This window comes from Physeter macrocephalus, chromosome 13 (genome assembly GCF_002837175.3).
Source record: "Physeter macrocephalus isolate SW-GA chromosome 13, ASM283717v5, whole genome shotgun sequence".
NCBI lineage: Eukaryota > Metazoa > Chordata > Mammalia > Artiodactyla > Physeteridae > Physeter > Physeter macrocephalus.
Window position 1 is genome coordinate 26295316 of NC_041226.1, and position 23394 is coordinate 26318709.

At 43.6% G+C, this 23394-nt stretch overlaps 2 protein-coding genes and 1 pseudogene across 2 annotated transcripts in view; all 3 read left to right on the forward strand.

Moving 5' to 3' along the window:
* KBTBD7 (kelch repeat and BTB domain containing 7) overlaps positions 1–23394 on the forward strand; it is a 133073-nt gene that overhangs the window by 63099 nt on the left and 46580 nt on the right. The window lies entirely within an intron of this gene.
* On the forward strand, positions 7255–10730 carry LOC102974644 (cell division control protein 42 homolog; annotated as a pseudogene).
* Positions 16652–22356, forward strand: LOC102973785 (kelch repeat and BTB domain-containing protein 6). The gene has a single exon (XM_007121630.4). The coding sequence runs from the start codon at positions 17784–17786 to the stop codon at positions 19878–19880; it is 2097 nt and encodes a 698-aa protein (XP_007121692.2). The 5' UTR covers positions 16652–17783; the 3' UTR covers positions 19881–22356.

Sequence of the window (23394 nt, forward strand, 5' to 3'; positions counted from 1 at the left end):
GTGTCCTCTGCATCGGCAGGCGGACTCTCAACCACTGCGCCACCAGGGAAGCCCTACATTCTTTTTAAATATATATTCTTTTCCATTATGGTTTATCGTAGGACATGTTGTTTATCCACTCTATATATAATAGCTGATATCTGCTAACCCCAGCCTCCCACTCCATCCCTCCCCCAACACCCTCTCCCTTGGCAACCGCAAGTCTGTTCTCTATGTCCGTGATTCTGTTTCTGTTTCAAAGATAGGTTCATTTGTGTCATAGTTTGGATTCAACATATAAGTGATATCATATGGTATTTGTCTTTCTGACATACTTCACTTAGTATGATAATCTCTAGTTGCATCCATGTTGCTGCAAAGGGCATTTTTTCATTGTTTTTTTTATGGCTGAGTAGGATTCCATCATATATAGGTACCACATCTTCTTTATCCATTCATCTGTCGATGGACATTTAGGTTGTTTCCATACCTTGGCTATTGTGAATAGTGCTGCTATGAACATAGGGGTGCGTGTATCTTTTTGAATTATAGTTTTGTCTGGGTACATGCCCAGGAGTGGGATTGCTGAATCATATGGTAATTCTATTTTTAGTTTTCTGAGGAACCTTTATACTGTTTTCCAAGTGGCTACACCAACTTACATTCCCACTAACAGTGTAGGAGGGTTCCCTTTTCTCCACATCCTCTCCAGCATTTATTTGTAGACTTTTTAATAATGGCCATTCTGAGTGATGTGAGGTGGTACCTCATTGTAGTTTTGATTCGTACTTCTCTATGACATTGATTTTTGACCAATCCAGCAAAGTTGTTTTGTAGAACAATTTACATTCTGGATTTGTCTGGCTGCTTCCTTATAGTGTTGGTAACTGTATGTTTAATTTTGTGTGTCAACTTGAGTGGATCACAAGGTGCCTGGATATTTGGCCTGGATATTTTTTCTGGGTGTGTCTGTGAGGATGTTTCTAGAGGAGATTAGCATTTGAATTGATAGACAGTAAAGCACATTGCCCATCCCACTATAGGTGGGACTCATCCAATCCATTGAAGGCCAGAATAGAACAAAAGGGCAGAGGAAGAGAGAATTCACTCTTCTCTGCCTGAATGAATTGAGACATCAGTCCTCTCCCGCCCTCTGGCTGTGATTTGTACCATCAGTGCTTCTTTCTCAAGCGTTCGGACTCAAACTTGAACTACACCACTAGCTTTCCTGGCTATTTAGCTTACAGACAGCAGATCACGGGACTTCTCAGTCTCTATATTCATATAAGCCAACTCCTTGTAATAAATCTATCTGTCTATCTATCTATCTATTCTTCTTACAAAGGGTATGACAGTGGCAGTGGGACATCTCTTCCAAGATCAGGTTCTGGAAAAAACTGTGATGTGGGCTCCATCTCTCTCTCTCTCCTTCTCTCTCTGTCTCTCCTTTCATGCTGGGATAGTGTGGTATGGGGAGAATCTGAGGCCCACATTCCAACAGTATTTAAGAAACTGAAGCCTGATAACAATTTTGTGAAAGAGCTCGTGAACAAGTTCTGCAGTGCAAGTAGAGTTTCGCGATGACTGCACCCCTGGCCTACAGGCGTTGCAACCTCATGAGAAACAGCGAGCCTGGAAAACCCACCTAAATCTTTCCTGGATTTCTGGTTGGCAGAAACTGCAGGGTAATAAATGTGGCTTATTTTAAAGATGCTGAACTTGAGTGTTACTTGTTTTCCAACGATAAGTATTTACCCAGAACTGTTCATCTCATGGTTTTAGCATCCACTAACAATCACTACCTGACTCTATGTGTACTAGTTGCTATTCTTCTGTAAAGAAAGCTTTCTTTTATTTTTATTCTTTTGTGAGTTGAAAGATAATTACATCTTATTTGAATCAATAGTGTTATTTCCACTTCGAAAGCAAGATGGCAGATTAGGAGGTTCCAGGTTTTGGTCCCCCTCGCAGAAAGACCAATAAGCAACTATTCACAGACACGACTATTCTTGGGTGGGGAGGTCCCTGGAGGTCCAGTGGTTAGGACTCCATGCTTTCACTGCGAGGGCCGGGGTTCGGCCCAAAAAAAAAAAAAAAAGTACACCTGTGTGAAAATCCTAGAACCCAGGGTTGAGGATGAAGCAGCCCTTGAACAACAAAACTGAGAAAAGCCACATTAAGTGGGTAAGAGGAGTGGTTTCACCTTGACCATGTGCCTGCCCCTCCCCCAGGCTGGCACAGTGCCACACAGACAGCGTTCCCCTGCACCTACAGTTCCTCCAGCGGGGAAAAGAGAGCCCGAGGTTGACATCCTGCTTGGCCAGTATTCTGGAGTGCTTCCCCGGGGGGCACGCTTCTGTCTCATCTCGTAGGAAACACTGGGTGAATCAGCAGGGCTACACCAAATGGGGTCAGCTAGAAACAAAGTAGGAGGACAGGGCTCACAGCAACCAGTGCAGGGGTCATGCTGAGGCACGGTGTTCCTGCAGGTGAGGGCGGCCAATCAGGGCGCCCAGCCAGTGACTCCATCCACCCAAGCATCTGAGCTAGCTGCTCCCCAGCTGGCCAGGGAGCACAGTCAGCAGCTCTATCCAGTTCTGCTACACAACCAGCAGTCCAGCCAGGCCGTGGAGCTCATTCTACTGCCCCAAGGCCACAGGGAGCCAAGCTAGCAGCCTTGCGCAAACGCAGAGCGCGCTGTCTCTCCCCGCGCATTCGGAGGAGCCTGTGTAAGGCGCCTGCACAGTAACCCTGTCAATCTGTAGAGCCTAGCCTTCAGCCCCGCGTGAACTGCAGCCTATGGCCCCGCCTGCTTGTTGAGCAGAGCCCGCAGCCGAACCTGGACAGAAAGCCCCGTTAGTTACCCTGCCCAACCGTGGAGCAGAGCCTACAGACGCCCCACCAGGGAGCCCAGATAGTAACCTTGTCTGACTGCAGAACAGAGCCCGGCCCCCAACATTAGAGCACAGGCAACAAGCCCTGCTTGCCTGTGGGTGCTACCTGCTGACACATGCAGAACCCCAGACTGGGCTGTCTGGCGAAGGGTTTCTCTGCCAAAGTAAATCCGTAGGCTCTGGAAAAGGAGAACTCTTCCTCAAATATGCAGACAGCAATGCAAGGATTCAAGAATCACAAGTAATCAGGTAAACATGACACCATCAAAGGAAACTAATAAAGCTCCACTCACCCTAAAATATTTAGAGTTATGAATTGAATAACAAAGAATTCAGAATAAACTCTTAAAGAAATTCAGTAAATTAGGGGAAAAAAACCACAGAGATAACTAGACAAAAATAGGAAAACAGTACATGAACAAAATGAGAAGTTCAGCAAAGAAATAGAAATCATTAAAAAAAAAAATCAGAAATCCTGGAACTCAAGAATGCAATGACTGCCCTGAAATATTCAATAGAGAGTTTCAACAGTCAGATGAAAGAATCAGTGAACTTGAAGATAAGTCTTCTGAAATTTTCCAGTCAGAGGATCAAGAAGAAAAGAAGAAAAAGAGTGAAGAAAGCATACAGGACTTATGCAATACCATCAAAGGAAGCATCGTTGACATTATGGGAATTCCAGAAAGAGAAGAGAGAGAGAAAAAGGGAAAATAAAATTAGTATATGTATCTCTTCTGACCACAACAATATGAAACTAGAAATCAATAACAGGAGGTAAATTGGAAAATTCACAAATATATGGAAATGAAACAATACACTCCTGAACAAATATGGGTCAAAGAAGAAATCAAAAGGAAAATTCAAAAAGTTTTAAAGACAAACAAAAATAGATACACAATGTACCAAAACATATGGGATGAAGTGAAGTAGTTCTTTTTTTTTTTTTTTGGCTGTGGCACATGGCTTGCAGAATCTCAGTTCACCGACCAGGGATTGAACCCGGGCCATGGCAAAGTGCCGAATCCTAATCACTAAATCACCAGGGAACTTCTGAAAGTAATTCTAACGGGGAGGTTTATAGTGATAAATGTCTAAATTAAGAAAAAAGAACTATCTCTCATAAACAACCTAAAGTTGAACTATACCTCAAGGAACTAAAAAAAGAACAAACTAAACTGAAAGGTATGAGAAAAAAGGAAATAAGCAAGATTAGAATAGAAATAAATGATAGAAACTAGAAAAACAGACACCATAATGAAGTGGCAGTTATCCCTGGGATGCAAGGTTGACTTAACATACACACATCAATAAATGTGATACAGCACATTAACAAAATGAAGGATTAGAATCATATGATCACCTCAATCAATACAGAAAAATATTTGATACAATTCAAATGACCCGAGTAAACAATGGGCAAGGACCTGAATAGACATTTTTCCAAAGAAGACATACAAACGGCCAAAAGGTGTACAAAAAGGTGTTCAGCATCACTAATCATCAGGGAAATGCAAATCAAAATCACAATTAGCTATCACCTCACACTTGTTGGAATGTCATTAAGAAAATGAGAGATAACAAGTGTTGAGGAGGATGTGGAGAAAAAGAGAACCCTTGAGCACTGTTGTTTGGAATTAAATTGGTAGGGCTAATATGGAAAATTGTATGGAGCTTCCTCTAAAAGTTAAAAATAGAGCTACCATGTGATCCAGAACTCCCACTTCTGGGTACAGATCCAAAGGAAATCAAGTCAGTATTTTGAAGAGATAGCTGCACTCCTATGTTCACTGCAGCATTATTCACAATAGCTAAGAAACAGAAATAACCTAAATGTCCATCGATGGATGAATAAAGTACATGTGGCATATAGAGAGAGAATGGAATATTAGCCACGAAAAAGAAGGAAATCCTGCCATCTGCAACAACATGGATGAACCTGGAGGACATTCTGCTAAGTGAAATAAGCCAGACACAGAAAGACAAATACTGTACGCTCTCACTTATATATGGAATGTAAAAATCTCAAACTCATAAAACCAGAGAGTAGTATAATGGTGGTTGCCAGTGGCTGAGGGTGGAGAAAATAGGGAGGGATTGGTGAAATGGTAAAAAATTTCAGTCGTAAGATGAATAAGCTCTGGGGATCTAATGTACAGCATGGTGACTATAGTTAATAATAATGTACTGTATACTTGAAATCTGCTAAGAAACGATCTTAAGTGTCCTCACCATAAAAAATGTAAAAAGGTAACTATGTGAAGTGTTGGATGTATTAACTCACTTGATTGTGGTAATCATTACACAAAATATATTAAATCATGATGTTATACACCTTAAAAAAATCATGTTGTATGACCTTAGCATATATATAATTTTTATTTGTCAGTCATACCTCAATAAAGCTGGGGGTGGGGGAGGAGCGTGTTGTTTAATCTTCATGCACTTTGAGATTTTCCAGTTATTTTTCTGTTATTGATTTCTAGTAATTCCACTGTGGTGTGAGAGCATATTTTATATGATTTCCTTTTTTTTTTTTTCCAGTCACGCTTCACGGCTTGCGAGATCTTAGTTCCCCGACCAGGGATGGAACCCGGACCCCCAGCAGTGGTGTCTGACATTAAGTTGGAGAAATTCTAGGTCATTATTGTTTCACTTTTTAAAAAATTTCTTTCTCTCTCCTTTCCTTCTAGTATTCCCTCTGTGTGTATGTGACACCTTTTGTAGTTGTCCCACAGTCCTTGGAGATTCTGTTCCAGTTTTTTTTTCTAGTCTTTGTTCTCTTTGCTTTTTATTTTTATTTATTTATTTATTTCTAGATTTATTTATTTTTATTTACTTATCTTTGGCTGCGCTGGGTCTTTGTTGCTGCTCGCAGGCTTTCTCTAGTTGCGGTGAGCGGGGGCTACTCTTCATCATGGTGCGCGGGCTTCTCATCGTCGTGGCTTCTCTTGTTGTGAAGCATGGGCTCTAGGCGTGTGGGCTCCAGTAGTTGTGGCATGCAGGCTCAGTAGTTGTGGCTTGAGGGCTCTAGAGCGCAGGCTCAGTAGTTGTGGCACACGGGCTCTGCACATGTGGGATCTTCCCGAACCAGGGCTCGAACCTGTGTCTTCTGCATTGGCAGGCGGATTCTTAACCACTGCACCACCAGGGAAGTCCCTCTTTGCTTTTTAGTTTTTGGTTTTGCTTGATATATCCTCAAGCTCAGTGATTCTTTCCTCAGCTGTGTCCAGTCTACTAACAAGCCCATAAAGGCCTTCTGCATTTCTCTTACGGTGTTTTTGACCTCTATCATTTCTTTACTTTTCTATGCTTCATTAAGGTGTTTTTTTTTGTTTGTTTATTTGTTTGTTTTTTTTTTGTGCAGTACGCGGGCCTCTCACTGTTGTGGTCTCTCCCGTTGTGGAGCACAGGCTCCGGACGTGCAGGCTCAGCGGCCATGGCTCACAGGCCCAGCCGCTCTGCGGCATGTGGGATCTTCCCGGACCGGGGCACGAACCCGTGTTCCCTGCACCGGCAGGCGGACTCTCAACCACTGCGCCACCAGGGAAGCCCCATTAAGGTTTTTTCTTGAGGTTTTATCTTGTTCTTTTGTTTGGAACACATTCCCCTGTTTCTTCATTTTGCTTGACGCTCTCTGTTGGTTTCTATGCACTGGACGAAACAGTTACCTCTCCCAGTCTTGCAGCGTTGGCCTCGTGTAGGAGATGAGCTTTATTGTTCTAGCTGTCCTAGCTCTTCATTCTCTCAAACCTTTGTGAGCCAAGCAGTTTATTTTACCTTTAACAGCTCCCCGTCATTGAGGCTGTACCAAGACCAGTCAGTGCCAAAGGAGAGGAGTCAGGCTGATTGGAAGCCAGACCCTCAGGCAGCAGCTTTTACAGAATGCAAACATACACAGTCCCGTGTCAGCAAGCATAAGCCCCACTGGCAACCAGAGCCAGGGAACCTGGAGGCGTCCTCGGGGCAGCAGTCACAAAAATCAGGGCTCCAGACAGTGTATTAGCTCCTTTCTAGGAGATACCCGTGAGCTGTGGCGAGGCAGAGGGACAGTATAAGATGGTGTCCCCTGGCCTTCATTCCTTGAGCCCCTCCGTAGCCTCTAGATGCATGCCAGATGTAAAGCCTGCTCCTAAGCAAAGCTCCAGGACAAACGCGTAGGCCTCTTTCACAGAAAGCCCGGGGGGGTGTTTCAGTCAGCTATTTGGGCAGTGCCCTGGCGTGGTAGCCTGCCAAGAACTGTCTATGGGACTGTTGCACTCCTGCACAGATGCAGGAGTGCAAGCCGCCTGGCCACCAGAGCCAAGGAATCAAGCTGCCAAAACCAGGGCACCAGATGTAAACACTGGGGCACCAGATATGTATAAGAGCTCCTCTCCAAGAGATGCTGGCACGCTGGAGCAGGGCAGAGGTAAAGTGTGAAGATAGCATCATCCTCCGAGGTCTCAGGAAAGGTCTAAGGTCAGCCTTAGATGTGTCATTAATCAGAAGCCTGCCCCTCAGGCTGTGGCTATAATGATAGGCCTCTCCGACTTTCTGTGGGAAAGACAGACCTCCTGGGTCTGTTGACTCCTGTTGTGCCCCAGGGGTGGTAGGAGTTTATAAACTCTTTCTCCTTGGTTCCAGTTGTAGGACTCCTGGAGCATAAACCCCACTGGCCAGCAGAACCAGGTGCTATAGAGGTGTCTCCTGGCAGCAGCCACAAAAGTCAGGGCACCTGACAAGGGTATAAGCTCTTTATGGGAAGATACCAGTGAGCTAGAGCAAGACAGAGGGAGAAGGCAAAGATTGCATCCATGGGTCTCTATTCCCTGAGAGCACCTCCATGGGCCCACATAAGTGAGCCAAAGCAGAAGCCTGTCCCTTAGGGCAAAGATCCTGAAGAAGGAAACAGGGGGACTTCCCTGCTGGAGCAATGGTTAAGAATCTGCTTGCCAAGGCAGGGGACACAGGTTTGATCCCTGATCCGGGAAGATCCCACATGCCGCAGAGCAACTAAGCCTGTGTGCCACAACTACTGGGCCTGTGCACCTAAAGTCCGTGCTCTGTGACAAGAGAAGCCACCGCAGTGAGAAGCCCGCGCACCACAACAAAGAGTAGCCCCCGCTCGCCGCAACTAGAGAAACCCCGCGCGCAGCAACGAAGACCCAACGTAGCCAAAAATAAATAAATAAATAATTTTTTACAAAAAAAAAGAAGGAAACAGGCCTCTTTCTCAGAAAGCCTGGGGAAGCGTTTCAGCCCACTATCTGTGCAGCGCCCTGGGGTGATACCCCGCCAAGAACTGTCTCTCTGTGGGACCCAGGAGCGCAAGCCCCTCTGGCTTCCAGAGCCAGGTTATCAAGGGGCATCCCCTGGGTGGCAGCTGTAGAAACCAGGTCACCAGACATACACAACTGGGGCACTGGACATGTGTAGAAGTTCTTCCCCTTTGGGAGATATTGGTGCTCTGGAGAGCAGCAGAGAGGGTGGTGATACACCCACTGGCTGGAGCAAGGCGGGGCGGGGGGGTGGGTAGTGCAAAGATGGTACCCACCAAAAAGAGAAAAAAGGGAAAAAAAGCAAAAAAATTAAAAAATCAAGGAAAGAAGGAAGGAGGGGAGACAGAGAAATAAAGAAAAGAAAGAAAAATAAAAGAAATGAAAGTTTAAAAAAAGAGGGAGAGCAGGAAGATTGCACCCGCCAGCCTCCATCCCCAGAGAGTTTCCCAGCAGGCCTCTGCCCCTCAGACCAACACTGTCAAAAGTAGCAAGTGAGTCCTTTTACACAGAAAGCCTGGGCGCTTTTCAAAGGGCTGCTTCTTTGCTGGGCCCTGGCACCCCCATGGGTCTGTGCAGCAGCCCTCAGTTTGCTACAGCCCGTAAGTCTCCCAGGTGCAGGCTCCGCTGGTCTTCTAAGCCAGATATTTGGGGGCTTGTCTCTTGGGTGCAGGTCTTAAAGGCTGGGGTGCTCAATGTGGGGTATAGACCCTTCACCCCTCAGTGAGACGATCGGGTTTTGAGTTCCCTCCTGTTGCAGATGCCTGCACTGGGGGTGGGGGATTTATGGTGAGATTCTGCCTCAGCCTTTCCCACCTGCTTCCATGTGGCTTCCCTCTCGTTTACCAAGTGTGAAGGGCTGCTCTGCCAGTTTTTAGTTTTCTTTCAGAGGAAGCTGTTCCACATAAATTCGGTGTGTCCATGGGAGGAGGTGAGTTCAGGATTTTCCTATGTCACCGTCTTGAACCAGAACCTCTATCATTTCTTTTTGGTTTTTTTCTTAGGATTTCCATCTCTCTGCTTACATTGCCCATCAGGATGCCCTGCATCCTGTCTATTTCATCCTTAGAACCCTTAGCATCTTATTTATAGTTGTTTTCAATTCCTGGTCTGATAATTCCAACATTCCTGCCATGTCTGGTTCTGATGCTTGCTCTGTCTCTTCAAATTGTGGTTTTGTGGGCGGTGGAGCTGAGGTCAGCATCAAATTTGAAATATTTAAAGTGGATACAGAACTGTTTCAGCAACGCAGACAATTAAGTGTGTTGTTGTCAGCGATGGTGCTGTTGGTAAAACATGCCTCCTGATGTCCTCCACAACAAACAAATTTCCATCTGAGTATGTACCAACTGTTGTTTTTAAAAAAAAATTTTTTGGCCACACCACTCATTGTATGCAGGGATCTTAGTTCCCCAGCCAGGGATGGAACCCGTGGCCCCTGCAGTGGAAGCATGGAGTCTTAACTACTGGACCACCAGGGAAGTCCCTGTATGGACTGTTTTTGACAACTGTGCAGTCACAGTTATGACTGGTGGAGAGCCATATACTCTTGGACTTTTTGATACTGCAGGGCAAGAGGATTATGACAGATTATGACCTCTGAGTTATCCACAAACAGAGGTATTTCTAGTCTGTTTTTCAGTGGTCTCTCCATCCTCATTCAAAATGTGAAAGAAAAGTGGATGCCTGAGATAACTTACCACTGTCCAAAGACTCCTTTCATGCTTACTGGGACCCAAATTGATCTCAGAGATGACCCCTCCACTATTGAGAAACTTGCCAAGAATAAACAGAATCCTGTCACTCCAGAGGCTGCTGAAAAACTGGCCAGTGACCTGAAGGCTGTCAGATATGTGGAGTGTTCTGCACTCACACAGGAAGGCCTGAAGAATGTATTTAACAAAGCAATATTGGCTGCCCTGGAGCCTCCAGAACTGAAGAGGTGCAGGTGTGTGCTGCTATGAACGTCTCTCCGGAGGCCTTTCTGCACAGCTGGTGTCAGCATCATACTAAAAGCAATGTTTAAATCAAACAATCTTAAAAATTAAGATTCGTTTTTGCAATAATGACAAATGCCCTGCACCTACCCACATTCGCTCCTGTGAGACAAGGCCCATAGGTATGGCCCCCTTCCCCCTCTCAATACTAGTTAATTTTGAGTAATTGTGCATTGTCAGAAAAATGATCAGTACTAGTTTTTGTTTTGTCATTTCAAAAAAAGATTTGTTGTTGTTGTTGTTTTTTTGTTTAAAAGCAAGGCATGCTTGTGATGACTCTGTGACAGACTAATTTGGGTTATTGAAACAGTTCCCGGTTTCCACTCTGGAGAGCAATCTGGGATATCTATCTAGCTTTTTAAATTTTCCTTTTTTGGGGGGTGGGGCAGGGAGGTGTGTGCAGATTTGTTTTTAATTAGTCATGTTTTTTTAATTCATTAACCATTGGACAGCCCTTAAGGGGAGGAGGATGGATTGATTCCACATTCTACTTCCTAGATCTAGTTTAGAAAACATGTTCCCCACCTGGTGCTCTCAGGAAGGAGTATAGTAAATGCCTCATTTAACAATATACTCCTTTTTGGGAATTCCCTGGTGGCCCAGTGTTTAGGACTCGGTGCTTTCACTGCCGTAGGCCTGGGTTCGATCCCTGGTCGGTGGAAATGAGATCCCGGAAGCCGCGCAGTGGGGCTAAAAAAGAAAAAATTTACATATATATATATACATATATATATATATATATATATATATATATATGGAAATGAGATCCCAGAAGCCGCGCAGTGGGGCTAAAAAAGAAAAAATTTACATATATACATATATATATATACTCTTTTTGAAAGTTGCCTTTTCTCTTGACCCTTGAATAGGTCCAGTATTTGGCAAAACTCATGAAAAGTGGTTGGAATCTGTCTTGCCCCTCCTCTGTTCTAGGATGCACTATATATGTGACCCTGACTCTCAAGGAAATTGGTTTGCCATTTGCCATTGATTTTTTTTTTAAGTTAATTTCTAACTTTTTTCACTGACAAATGAAGAAAAGTATTGCACCTTTTGAAATACCCAAAATGGATTGAGTATGCAATTTAAAAACATTTTTTTCCCCCATCAAAAAAAAATTGTGGTTTTGCCTTTTAATTTTTTGTTGGTATTGGGACCTGATGTGCTGGGTAAAGGGAACTGCAGCAAATCGGCCTGTAGTAATGTGGCGGCGAGGTGTGGGGAGGGGAAGCCCTATTGTTCATGATTAGGTTTCAGCCTTTTAGGGAGCCTGTGCCTCTGAGCTGTGAGCTTAAGAGTGTGTTTTTTTACTGTTTTCCTTCCCCTTAGGTGGGATAGAGTGGGCTGGAGTTGGGTTATTTCCCTTCTCCCACCTGGAAGGCTATAGTTAAGCGGAGTTGGGTATTTCCCTTAGTCGGGCTCTTATAAGACCCCAGCAGATTAGGTTCTGATTAACTAGTTTCTCCTGAGGGCAGGCCTGGTAAGAGAGTGCCCTGGGGTATTTAAAAACAGGCTCCATTTCCCCTCTCCCTTCGGAAGCACGGGGGGATTTTTCTCCCATGTTTACCGTGAAAACGCTCAAGCTCCCAGAGTCGGAGGCCCCCCTTTGATTGGGTCCTCTGGAGCTTTTAACTTCAGAGTTGTCCGCCCTGAGCCTCTAGCAATTTGTCAGTTGTGTTTGGAGTCTTCCTACCTCAGCCCTGGTTCCTGCCACGGTGCCGCTCCTGCGTCTACCCTCCCGGTAAGCCAGTACTCCGTTGTTGCGTCTCCAGTCTTGGGAACAGCCGTGTGCCCTGTGTCCTCCCCACTCTTATGGATCCAAGAAGAGTTGTTGATTTTTCACTCCATTCAGCTTTTTAATTGTTGTTAGGACAGAGTGGTGACTTCCACGCTCCTTACATGAGAAACCGAAATTGTTTTGCTTTTTTTTTTTTTTTTTTTTACGGATGGCATCTTTTTCTTTTTTGAAGTGGTCACCAGTTCTGAGCGCTCTACCAGGGACCAGAAGGAGGGTTTGGGGGAACATCCTTCTCCCTTTTTTTTAGTTGGAGGAAGTCAGCTGCCCTCCTCCCAGCCGCGCACGCGAACGGCAGCCGGGGCCCATGGAGGAATAACGCTGCTGCCTGCTCCGGGGGTGCCTGTTTTGCATTTTTTAATCGTGACACATAAAGTACATGTTGTACCCCTGGTAGTTTTGTAGCGGTATTGGTGGTTAGGACACAGTGTAAGATCCCTTCCACAGGGATTCAAGATTGGTCTTTTGGTGGTATCTTTTCCAGAAGAGGGAATTTCCAATTTGAAGGTCATGTAGGGGGTGTGGTGGGAAAGGAAACCTGACCTGTTGATGATAAATATGAGTGTATTTAATAAAACTTTAACAATATTTAAGGATAGATATTATTTTTTAAAAATTTTATTGGAGTGTAGTTGATTTATAATGTTGTGTTAGTTTCAGGTGTATAGCAAAGTGATTCAGTTATACGTGTGCATATATTCATTCTTTTTCAGATACTTTTCCCACATAGAATATTGAGTAGAGTTCCCTGTGCTATACAGTAGGTCCTTGTTATCTGTTTTATATATAGTAGTGTGTATGTTAGTCCCAAGCTCCTAATTTATCCCTCCCCCCCCTTTCCCTTTTGGTAACCATAAGTTTGTTTTTGAAATCGGAGTCTGTTTCTGTTTTGTAAATAAGTTCATTTATATCATTTAAAAAAATTAGATTCCACATATGAGTGATATCATATGATATTTGTCTTTCTCTGTCTGACTTACTTCACTGAATATGATAATCTCCAGGTCCATGCATGTTGCTGAAAATGGCATTATTTCATCTTTTTTATGGCTAATATTCCATTGTATAGATGTACCGCATCTTCTTTAACCATTCCTCTGTTGATGGACATTTAGGTTGCTTCCGTGTCTTGGCTATTGAAAATAGTGCTGCAATGAACATTGGGGTGCATGTATCTTTTCGAATTATGGTTTTCTCTGGATATATGCCCAGGAATGGAATTGCTGGATCGTATGGTAATTCTGTTTTTAGTTTTTGAAGGAAACTCCATACTGTTCTCCACAGCGGTTGTACCAATTTACATTCCCACCAACAGTGCAAGAGGGTTCTCTTTTCTCCACACCCTCTCCAGCATTTATTGTTTGTAGACTTTTTGATGATGGCCATTCTGACCAGTGTGAGGTGATACAAAGATAGATATTAGATCAAATTAGGGTCACTTGAGGTCCAGAAGAGGTAAGAAATCTTCATTGGCCTGCCAGTATTATTTCGTAATACATAATTATTCATAAGGGAATAATCAGTGTTGACTGGAGGGGGAGGATCTGAGGATCACCAGGACCAAGTACAAGATTTGGGGCAGGTTGGGTGCCTCACAGAGTATGGCTAATTTGAATTTAAGAGCACTGTTGGCCTGCTTTATTTTTCCAGAGGATTGAGGGTGGCTAAGACAGTGAAATTTTCGTAGCAGTGGAAGTACTTGTTGAATATCCTCAATAACCTTACTGTTGAAGTGGGTTCCTCTGTCACTAGAGAGGAACAAAGGGACCCCCACGTAGGGAAAATTCTGGTACCAGCTTAGCTACAGTTGTGGCAGTAGCCTGTTTGCAGAAAAACAAAGCTTCTAACCATCCCGCAAACAAGGATATACATGTCCTTCTTTTTTTGTGTATAAAAAGGGAAAAGGGTAACGAGTAATTGAGGGGTCCAAAGGTGGAAGAAGAGGATAGAGTTTTTCAGGTTTTGAAACACAGACGTGGAAGGAGTCCCAGTTCGGGTGATCAGCGTTGTTTCCTTGGTCGTGGCACAGAGAGGCGAGGTGATCGTGAGAAAGTTAGGGATACGGCTCAGCGATAGCCACCTAATCCGAGAAACCCTCAGGGCTGTCTTGGTCTCAGGGAAGGGATCTTTTTTTTTTTTTTTTTAATTTTTATTGGAGTATAGTTGTTTTACAATGTTGTGTTAGTTTCTGCTGTGCAGCAAAGTGAATCAATTATACGTATACATATATCCACTCTTTTTTAGAATTCCTTCCCATTTAGGTCACTACAGAGCTATTAAACAATAGCTAGCAACAAAACCAAACCAAGACGTGGCCCCCAAAACCAAAATCAAATCCTTCCCGTGCTGCCACAGACAGTTGCCTGGAGCACATGGGTCAGGAGCTGGACTCCAGCATGAGATCCCTAAATCGCCCTTCAGGGAAGCGGCACAGGGGCTCAGAAAGCCTCAGGACCTGGGTGGGGAAGATGGGGGCCCAGAGGTGGGCTTCTAGTTCCATTCCAGTAATGCCACGGAACTGTCAAAGACAAAAACCAAACAAGTAAGGAAACTGAGTTTATTCAGAATATTGCCATCGTGGAGAACAGTTCAGAATCAAAGGCAGGGTGAGTTTGCCTTAGACTGTTATAGGGAGGGTTTGGACAAGTTATAGGTAGAGTGGTTTACAGTTAGCATTGCTTTTGTAACTAGGGGAATTGCTTTTGTAACTAGGGGACGTCTTGGTCGGCTGACTAGGAAACTAGGAAATGTGTATTTTGGTGTCTAGCTAGTTTGGGCGCACTTCTTTTTTTTTTTTTTTTTTTTTTTTGGCCTCACAGTGCATCTTGTGGGATCTTAGTTCCCCGGCCAGGGATCAAACCTGGGCCTAGCAGTGAGAGCACTGGGTCCTAACCACTGGACCGCCAGGGAATTTCCATGGGTGCACTTCTAATCTCAGTTAATCATTCATGAGACAAAGGACTGGGAGTTAGAGACCCCGTGTCTGGCCTTGTTGGCAGGTTCAGGCATAAATGGAAAGGTCTGTGTTTAACCTTCTCACAGGTAATTAAGGGGATGCTCTGTGAGCCTTACGATAGTCATGAGAAAGAGTGGACAATGACTCTTATCTAAGCCACGTGGGAGGAGGTGGTTTGCTGTGGTTACCTATTTACAATCACAAAAGGATAGGATCATCTCCAGGGAGAAAAAAAAAAAAAGGTTGAAGGGATTTCTTAATTATAGCTGTTTGCCCCGTGGCACAGGGATTAGGTAAAGTTCAACTGTTGTCAGTTTCAAGGTTAATTTTTTTCCACTATGATCCAGTTGTTTTGGTAGCATTTGTTGAAAAGATTGGTTGCTGCCAATGCTATGTTTCTAAAATTAAAACTTCAGTCCTCAGTTGCGTTAGCCACATATCAAGTGTTTAAGAGCCACATGTGGCTAATGGCTACCATAATGGATACCACAGATATAGAACATTTTCATCATTACAGAAAATGTTACTGAACAATACTGCTGTAGGCCTTACAGCACAGTGTCTAATAAATATTTTGAATTTTGTGAAAAGCAGTCGAAAGCAAATTACACTGTTAGAGGCATATATGAAAAAGTTAAAACTCAATGACTGAGCACAATTTATTTTGAGGATTTTATAGTGAAACAATGTTGATAAATACAAATATAAAAACACTTTTGTAAAGCATCCATTAGACCAGACTAATTCAAGGGATGTTTGGGCATGTGTGATGCTGAACTCTTAGGATCCCACACAGTACAAGGTCTCTTTGTTAAATATTTTTATTTAAAATTCTCCTTAATAACTAGAATTCCAGAATCTTCAGTTAATTTGGGGATGGTAGTGATAGGAGCTATATTGGATTAGCTATGGACATTCATATCAAGAGAATTGACGAAAATACTTCAGCACTACTTCTGGATCATGAAATATAGACTTTGTGAGACCACCAAAGCATCTATTAATATTCTTGATTTGCGTATTTGAGAAAATTCATACATACTGCCGAGACCACAGTTGAACAGCCCTGCAGATATTGCTAGATGTTTAAAATATGATCAGATCCTTCAGAATTTTTTCCCAGAGAGGCAAGTTTAAAGGCTGTACGGTGTAAAATGCAAAACACTGACAATACCAAATGCTAGGGAGGATGTGGAACAATAGGAACGCTCATTAATTGCTGGTGGGAACGCAAAACAGGCCACCACTTTGGAAAACATTTTGGCACTTCCTTACCAAGTTAAACATAGTATTACCATGTGATCCAGCAATCACAGTCCTTGGCATATACCAAAATGAGTTGAAAACTTATGTCCATGCAGTAACCAACACGAGTGTTTATAGCAGCTTTATTCATAATTGTAAAAATTCAAAGCAAACAAAATGTCATTTAGCAGGGAAATGGGTAAGTAAACTGGTATACGTACACAATGGAATATTACTCAATGATAAAAAGAAATGACTATCAAGCCGTGAAAAGACATGGGAATCTTAAATGAATATTGTCAGGTGAAAGAAGATATATTCCAACTGCAAGACACTCTGGAAAAGGTAAAATTAGACAATAAAAAGATCAGTGTTCCCCAGGGGCTGGGGGGCAAGGAAGAGGAGGCATAAGTAGATTGAACAGAGGATTTTTAGGACCGTGAAACGATTCCGTGTATTACTGTAATGATGATAGGTACGTGACATACATTTTTCAAAACCCATAGATCTGTACAACACAAAGAGTAAACCCTAAAATAAACTACACGCTTTAATTAATGATATATCAGTGTTAAGCTCATCACTTGTAACAACGGCATACACTAATGCAATATGTTGTAAACAGCGGAAACTGAGAAGGGGTGGAATATATGGGAGCTTCCTGTAGCTTTCTGTTGAATTTTCCAGGAAATCTAAAACTGATCTTAAAATCTATTTATTAAAAAAACAAAACCCCCAAAACTTAAAGGTATCTCTGCAGAAACCTGCAGGGTTTTTCCCGTTTTCCTACAGGCTCATGATTTCAAATGAGAGGTTGTGACATCTTTCATAAACGTTAGGAGAAAAGCTAAAACTTATTGAACCTTTATATTATGGGTACTACGTATAAGTATGTTATTCTACTAATCAACAAATATTTATTCAGAGCAAGTATATCCAGCCTACGCAGCTTATGCGTGTATCGCCTAGGCAATTTAGAGGTATATCACCTACGCAATTTAGTTCAATCGTCACATGCTATGAAATACTATTGCTATTAACGTTTTCAAAAACAAGAGCTCTGAGAGAGAAGTCAAACAATTGATAAACACTAGAGCGGGTATCTAATCTGAATTCCACACCCAAAGTTCCAAACCATAACACCGAATAGAAGAGAATTAGTGATTTCTAACTCCGTCATCCGAAACAATGAACAGCCGACAATCTCGCGATGTTATTGCGGCTACTACTACTCCCAACATGCAAAGCGGGTACCGTGCCGCAGCCCGTGCCGCAGCCGGTGCCGCAGCCTATGCCGCAGAGTCCGGAGGGCCCCGGCGTGCCTCGAGGCGCGAAAGGTAACCTGGGAGCCGTAGTTCCCCTGGACGCCTACTGGTGTTGCCAGCGCGGCGGTGGCGGATCGCTCGGTTCCAGCCAGTAGGTCCTGTGAGGGCGAGCTGAGGCGGAGAAAGGGCGTGGAACTGGAAACGGGTGAGTCGGACGCGGTCTACGCGGTCGAGGGAGGCGGCACCGCGGCGTAGGGTTGACTTAAATAAATGGACCCGTGCTGCAGTCTCTCCGGAGACACCGCGGTCTTAGCGTCAGCGAGCAGAGGGTGAGGAGGCGCCAGAGCCCGGTCCTTGCACCCGTACTCGTCCTCAGCTCCCCGCCAGCATCTCCACCATGCAGTCCCGGGAAGAAGCTTCGCGCTCTCGCCGCCTCGCTAGTCCCCGCGGCGGGAAGCGGCCCAAAAGGGTTCACAAACCCACGGTTTCGGCTTTTTTCACGGGCCCGGAGGAGCTGAAGGACACGGCCCATTCCGCAGCCTTGCTGGCCCAGCTCAAGTCCTTCTACGACGCGCGGCTGCTCTGTGATGTGACCATCGAGGTGGTCACGCCTGGCAGCGGGCCTGGCACGGGCCGCCTCTTCCCCTGCAACCGTAACGTGCTGGCTGCCGCGTGTCCCTACTTCAAGAGCATGTTCACCGGCGGCATGTACGAGAGTCACCAGACGAACGTGACCATGCACGATGTGGATGCCGAGTCCTTCGAGGTGCTGGTCGATTACTGCTACACGGGTCGTGTGTCTCTGAGTGAATCCAACGTGGAGCGCCTGTACGCCGCCTCCGACATGCTGCAGCTCGAGTATGTGCGTGAAGCCTGTGCCTCCTTCCTAGCCCGCCGCCTTGACCTGGCCAACTGCACGGCCATCTTCAAGTTCGCCGACGCCTTCGGCCATCGCAAGCTGCGATCACAGGCCCAGTCGTTTATAGCCCACAACTTCAAGCAGCTCAGCCAGATGAGTTCGATTCGGGAGGAGTCTCTGGCAGATCTGACCCTGGCCCAACTTCTGACTGTCCTGCGCCTGGACAGCCTAAACATCGAGCATGAGCAGACCGTGTGCCATGTGGCGGTGCAGTGGTTGGAGGCGGCTCCCAAGGAGCGGGGTCCCAGCGCTGCAGAAGTCTTCAAGTGTGTCCGCTGGACACACTTCACCGATGAAGATCGGAATTACCTGGAGGGGCTGCTGACCAACACCATGGTGAAGAAGTACTGTCTGGACCTTGTCGAAGGGGCCCGGCAGATGCGATATGGTGACGCGTTGTGCAAGTCTCTGGTGCCAAAGCCAGAGAGCAGCAGCGGCTGCAGCAGCGGCGGCGGCGGCGGCGGCGGCGGCGGCGGCGTTAGCAGTGTCAGCGGCGCTGGTGGCGGCGGCGGCTGCAGCAGCAGCTCCGTTGTGTCCGTGGCAGAAAATCCACCCCAGAGGCTGGGTGTGTATGCCAAGAAGATGGTGATCTTCTTTGGACATCCCAGAGATCCCTTTCTGTGCTGTGACCCATACTCGGGGGACATTTACAAAGTGCCGTCACCTTTGACCTGCCTTGCTCACACTAGGACTGTGACCACCTTAGCTGTCTGTGTCTCTCCGGACCATGACATCTATCTGGCCGCCCAGCCCAGGAAAGACCTCTGGGTGTATAAACCAGCCCAGAATAGTTGGCAGCAACTTGCTGACCGCCTGCTCTGCCGTGAGGGCATGGATGTGGCATACCTCAATGGCTACATTTACATTTTGGGTGGGCGAGACCCTATTACCGGCATTAAACTGAAGGAGGTGGAGTGCTACAGTGTCCAGAGGAACCAGTGGGCACTGGTGGCTCCACTGCCCCATTCTTTTATTTCCTTCGATCTGATGGTAATTCAGAACTATCTTTACGCTCTCAATAGTAAGCGCATGTTCTGCTTCGATCCCAGCCATAATATGTGGCTGAAGTGTGTTTCTCTGAAGCGCAATGACTTTCAGGAAGCCTGTGTCTTCAATGATGAGATCTATTGCATCTGCGACATCCCTGTCATGAAGGTCTACAATCCAGTCAGAGGAGAGTGGAGGCAGATTAATAACATTCCCTTGGTGTCAGAGACCAACAACTACCGGATTATCAATCATGGCCAAAAACTCTTGCTGATCACCTCACGCACCCCGCAGTGGAAGAAGAACCGGGTGACCGTGTATGAATATGATATTAGGGGTGACCAGTGGATTAATATAGGTACCACGTTAGGCCTGTTCCAGTTTGATTCTAACTTTTTTTGCCTCTCAGCTCGCGTTTATCCTTCCTGCCTTGAACCTGGTCAGAGTTTTCTCACTGAGGAGGAAGAAGTACCCAGTGAATCTAGCACGGAGTGGGATTTAGGTGGATTCAGTGAGCTGGACTCTGAGTCAGGAAGTTCGAGTTCTTTATCTGATGATGATTTGTGGGTCCAGGTAGCCCCTCAGTGAAATGCGCAGGGCCAGCAGAGTGTGTTATAGATAAGCTGAAACACTGAGGTGTTCTTACTGCTTTGGAAAGTATCTTAAAGAGACCCTTTCGTTTTGCTGGAAAAAAAAAAAAAAAAGAAAAAAAGTTGATTAATTTCAGGTGTGGTTTAGAAAGGGTATTGTTTGAAATACTAACGTAATTTAATGTTACAGAATTTAAACATGAAAAGAAATCAACCTATTTAATAATTTACTGTTCTAAAAGTCCAGTGTTGATTGTTTAGGATGTTTATGTTTGATGACAATATAAGTTAGTTGTAATCAATAGTCTTCTATTATTAAATCTTACATTCTGTCTTGTGCCACAAGTACTTCAACTTGAATTTTAATTTCTACAATAGAAAACTGATTGGATAGGAATTACTAGAGAGGGTTGGAAAGCCTATATTTTCCTTCAGAACAGTGTGGTAGATTTCCAAAACTTTAAACTAGTGGGTTTTTACAAAATGTGTTCTAACAGATATAGTCTGCTAAGTTTTAGTTCAGTTTTCTCCTCTTTTGTGAAAAAAAAAAAAAAAATACATATGTTTAATGTGACTGAATGGTGATTTCATTTGTGATAATATATAGAATGGTCATAAGCTCACTGAAAGTAAAAACAAAAAAACGATTCTACTGTTTGAAAAGAAATTTCAGTTTTAAATCTGTAATATAACGTGTATTTGCAAATAGTGACCAATTTTCCATCTAAAAAAATTCCATTCTAGTAGTGTCACCAATCATCTAAAAACCGTTAAAAAAAAACAACCCAGTAACTTGCTTTGTAGGTTCATATTTTAAATCTATACTTGATACATGCTTCACTGAATCAGAGGAATAATCCTTTTTTCACTGGACATGATTGTGAAAATTTTTATCCACTGTCCTAAAAAGTTTATGTGATTCTTAAAATATTTTGGCTGTACAGTTTTGGTGTTTATCTTAGAAGATTTGTCAACAAGATGTGATTATTCTTTACTGTTTTGTGAGTAATATTGGTTTTGAAAGTATGTATTAGTTAAGAACAGTATTTTATTGAAATCAGTAGTTATTGTGTCTATCAACTATAAAATCAAGTGCCAGCAAAGAATTTTCAAACTTTAAGTTGTGTATAGAACTGTTTTGTGTAGCATTGAAAAATTCTGTCAGTTTTGTAAGTCGCTAAATGTTATTATCAGCTTAAAGGTATTTTTCTATTAAAAGTTTACAGTTAAATAACGTAAGTGGATGATAGCATTTGGGGCCAGGTAGTGAAAGTATATTTCGTCTAAAATATTTCTCTATGCAGTGGTGTACAAGGCTATTTTATTATGGTATTTGTATCTGTTCTGTGTTTCTCTATGAACCATACTCCAGTCTTTGTTTCTGTCAGCATACGTAAGGGAAAGAAAGTCCAGAAATAGAGAATAAATCACACAAAACTTACTTTGTTAAATACATGAAAACATAAGTGCTTACCTCTTGAGGGTTTATTAGATATAGTTGTTATTGACACATATACATGATAAGTGACCAGATGTTTATGGTGTATAACTTTTTCTACACACAATCAGAATTATCTCCCTGAATCTTCATTCAGTGACATGATAATTCCTCTTCTGTGTTTATTCTCTAGTGACAGCCGTGCTAACATTTCTTACACCCGGGCAGAGTACAGAGGAATGTGCTCTTTCTGGTAGGGAACTGGATTTTTTATTGAAATACCATAGGATGAAAACAGAGAGGAAGACATAAAAGGTTTTTTTTTCAAAGATATTTCTTAGCCATTTTGATGGGCTGTTTGAAGATTCTACAAGACATTCCTGTTCAACATTTTTAGCGAAGTAAGATGCTTGCTTATCCTACCAGTATGTGTTCCTTCAGAAGGACAGACATGCTTTTAGTTGCCTGAGGCTCAATTTTCTTCCATTTGACATCAAGGTTGCTTTCGGCACTGTCCTTAACACAAAGCTGTTTCTCAATAGGGTTATTTTTTGGCCAACTTTTTCTTCACCAGTAACTTCTTGTTGATAGCTTTTTCCTTTGTTGGGTTGAAATAGAACAGTGATCATCTCAACCAGACTATCCTTCTGCAGAATTAAGGTGTGCAACTGATTGATAAAAGACAGATTCTCCAATTGTCATTTTCAACCTTTAAGTTAAAGCCTAAGCGAAATAGTAGTAATATCTTGGTTTACAAAGAGGTTTTCTTGGGAAGAATTTTGGTTTCGTGCTATATTTGTGAATTAGAGAATAGTTGTTAATCATTATTTTACGGATAAGTGATTTGTATGTGATTAGTTACAAATAAAACATACTAGAATCTAGACTTTCTGATTTTTTAATTCATTGTTTCTGTTAAATGTATAAAACCCTTGCTTGTACAGTGAATGACAACTAGCAGTGTTGAAATCCCTTCTTGACTGGAAAGTACCCTTGTCTCTGTTTTCCAATTAATCAGCACATCTTTTAATAAATATGTTTGTAGGACTGCTATTTGTAAGATTTAGAATGACGTTAATCATCTTTCGTATCTGTCCCTGTAGTCTGAAAAGCTCAAAGGACCCCAATTTTTAAAAATTCTTTTAAGTTCAAACCATAAGTGGTGTTAGGATTTCCAAAAGAGTAAAGTAGATATATTTGTACCTCATCTTGTTGAGCATCTGGGGAACACTTTTTTTTTTTTTTTTGGCGGTACGCGGGCCTCTCACCGTTGTGGCCTCTCCCGCTGCGGAGCACAGGCTCCGGACGCGCAGGCTCAGCGGCCGCGGCTCACGGGCCCAGCCGCTCCGCGGCACGTGGGATCCTCCCGGACCGGGGCACGAACCCGCGTCCCCTGCATTGCCAGGCGGACTCTCAGCCACTGCGCCACCAGGGAAGCCCCTGGGGAACACTTTTGATCTACTCCCAAGAAAAAGGCTGGTGTCATAACATCCCTGAAATTATAAAAGTATGACTACTTCTGAAGCTCATCAGACTCAAGATAAGAGCGCTGTGACAGTCTCTCCTCCCCATACCTGCGTAAAACCTTTAACCCTTTCATCATTCTAACTAACTTTAAAGGAACATTTGTTACAGCAAATATGATAAAGCAGGGAAGTATGAGGAAGCAACCTTACTTATAGAAAATGTGACTATCAGTAGAAACCTAAAAGAATCACTGTCATTTTTAGAACCAACTAGAGGGTTCAATGTATACAAACCAGTTTTTTTTTTAATAATAAGAAAAAGCAAAAGACACTGTTCACAGAAGTTGCCAAACCTCAGAGTACCGGTGGAAGCATAGGTTTGTGCAGAATAGGGGGAAGGGCCCCCCTCCTTTACTCTGCGCCCTTTGTCATTCTTATCTGTTTCATCAAACTTCCATTCCTCACATCTTTAACCTTGAGGACTCAACATGGTCCAAGGCACAGGGAGAGTAGGAAACTGATACTGTTGTATATAACATTCCATCCATATCTGAGACATTTTGTCCTAAAACAGCCTAGTCTGTGGGGAGTCACCTGTCTATATTGGA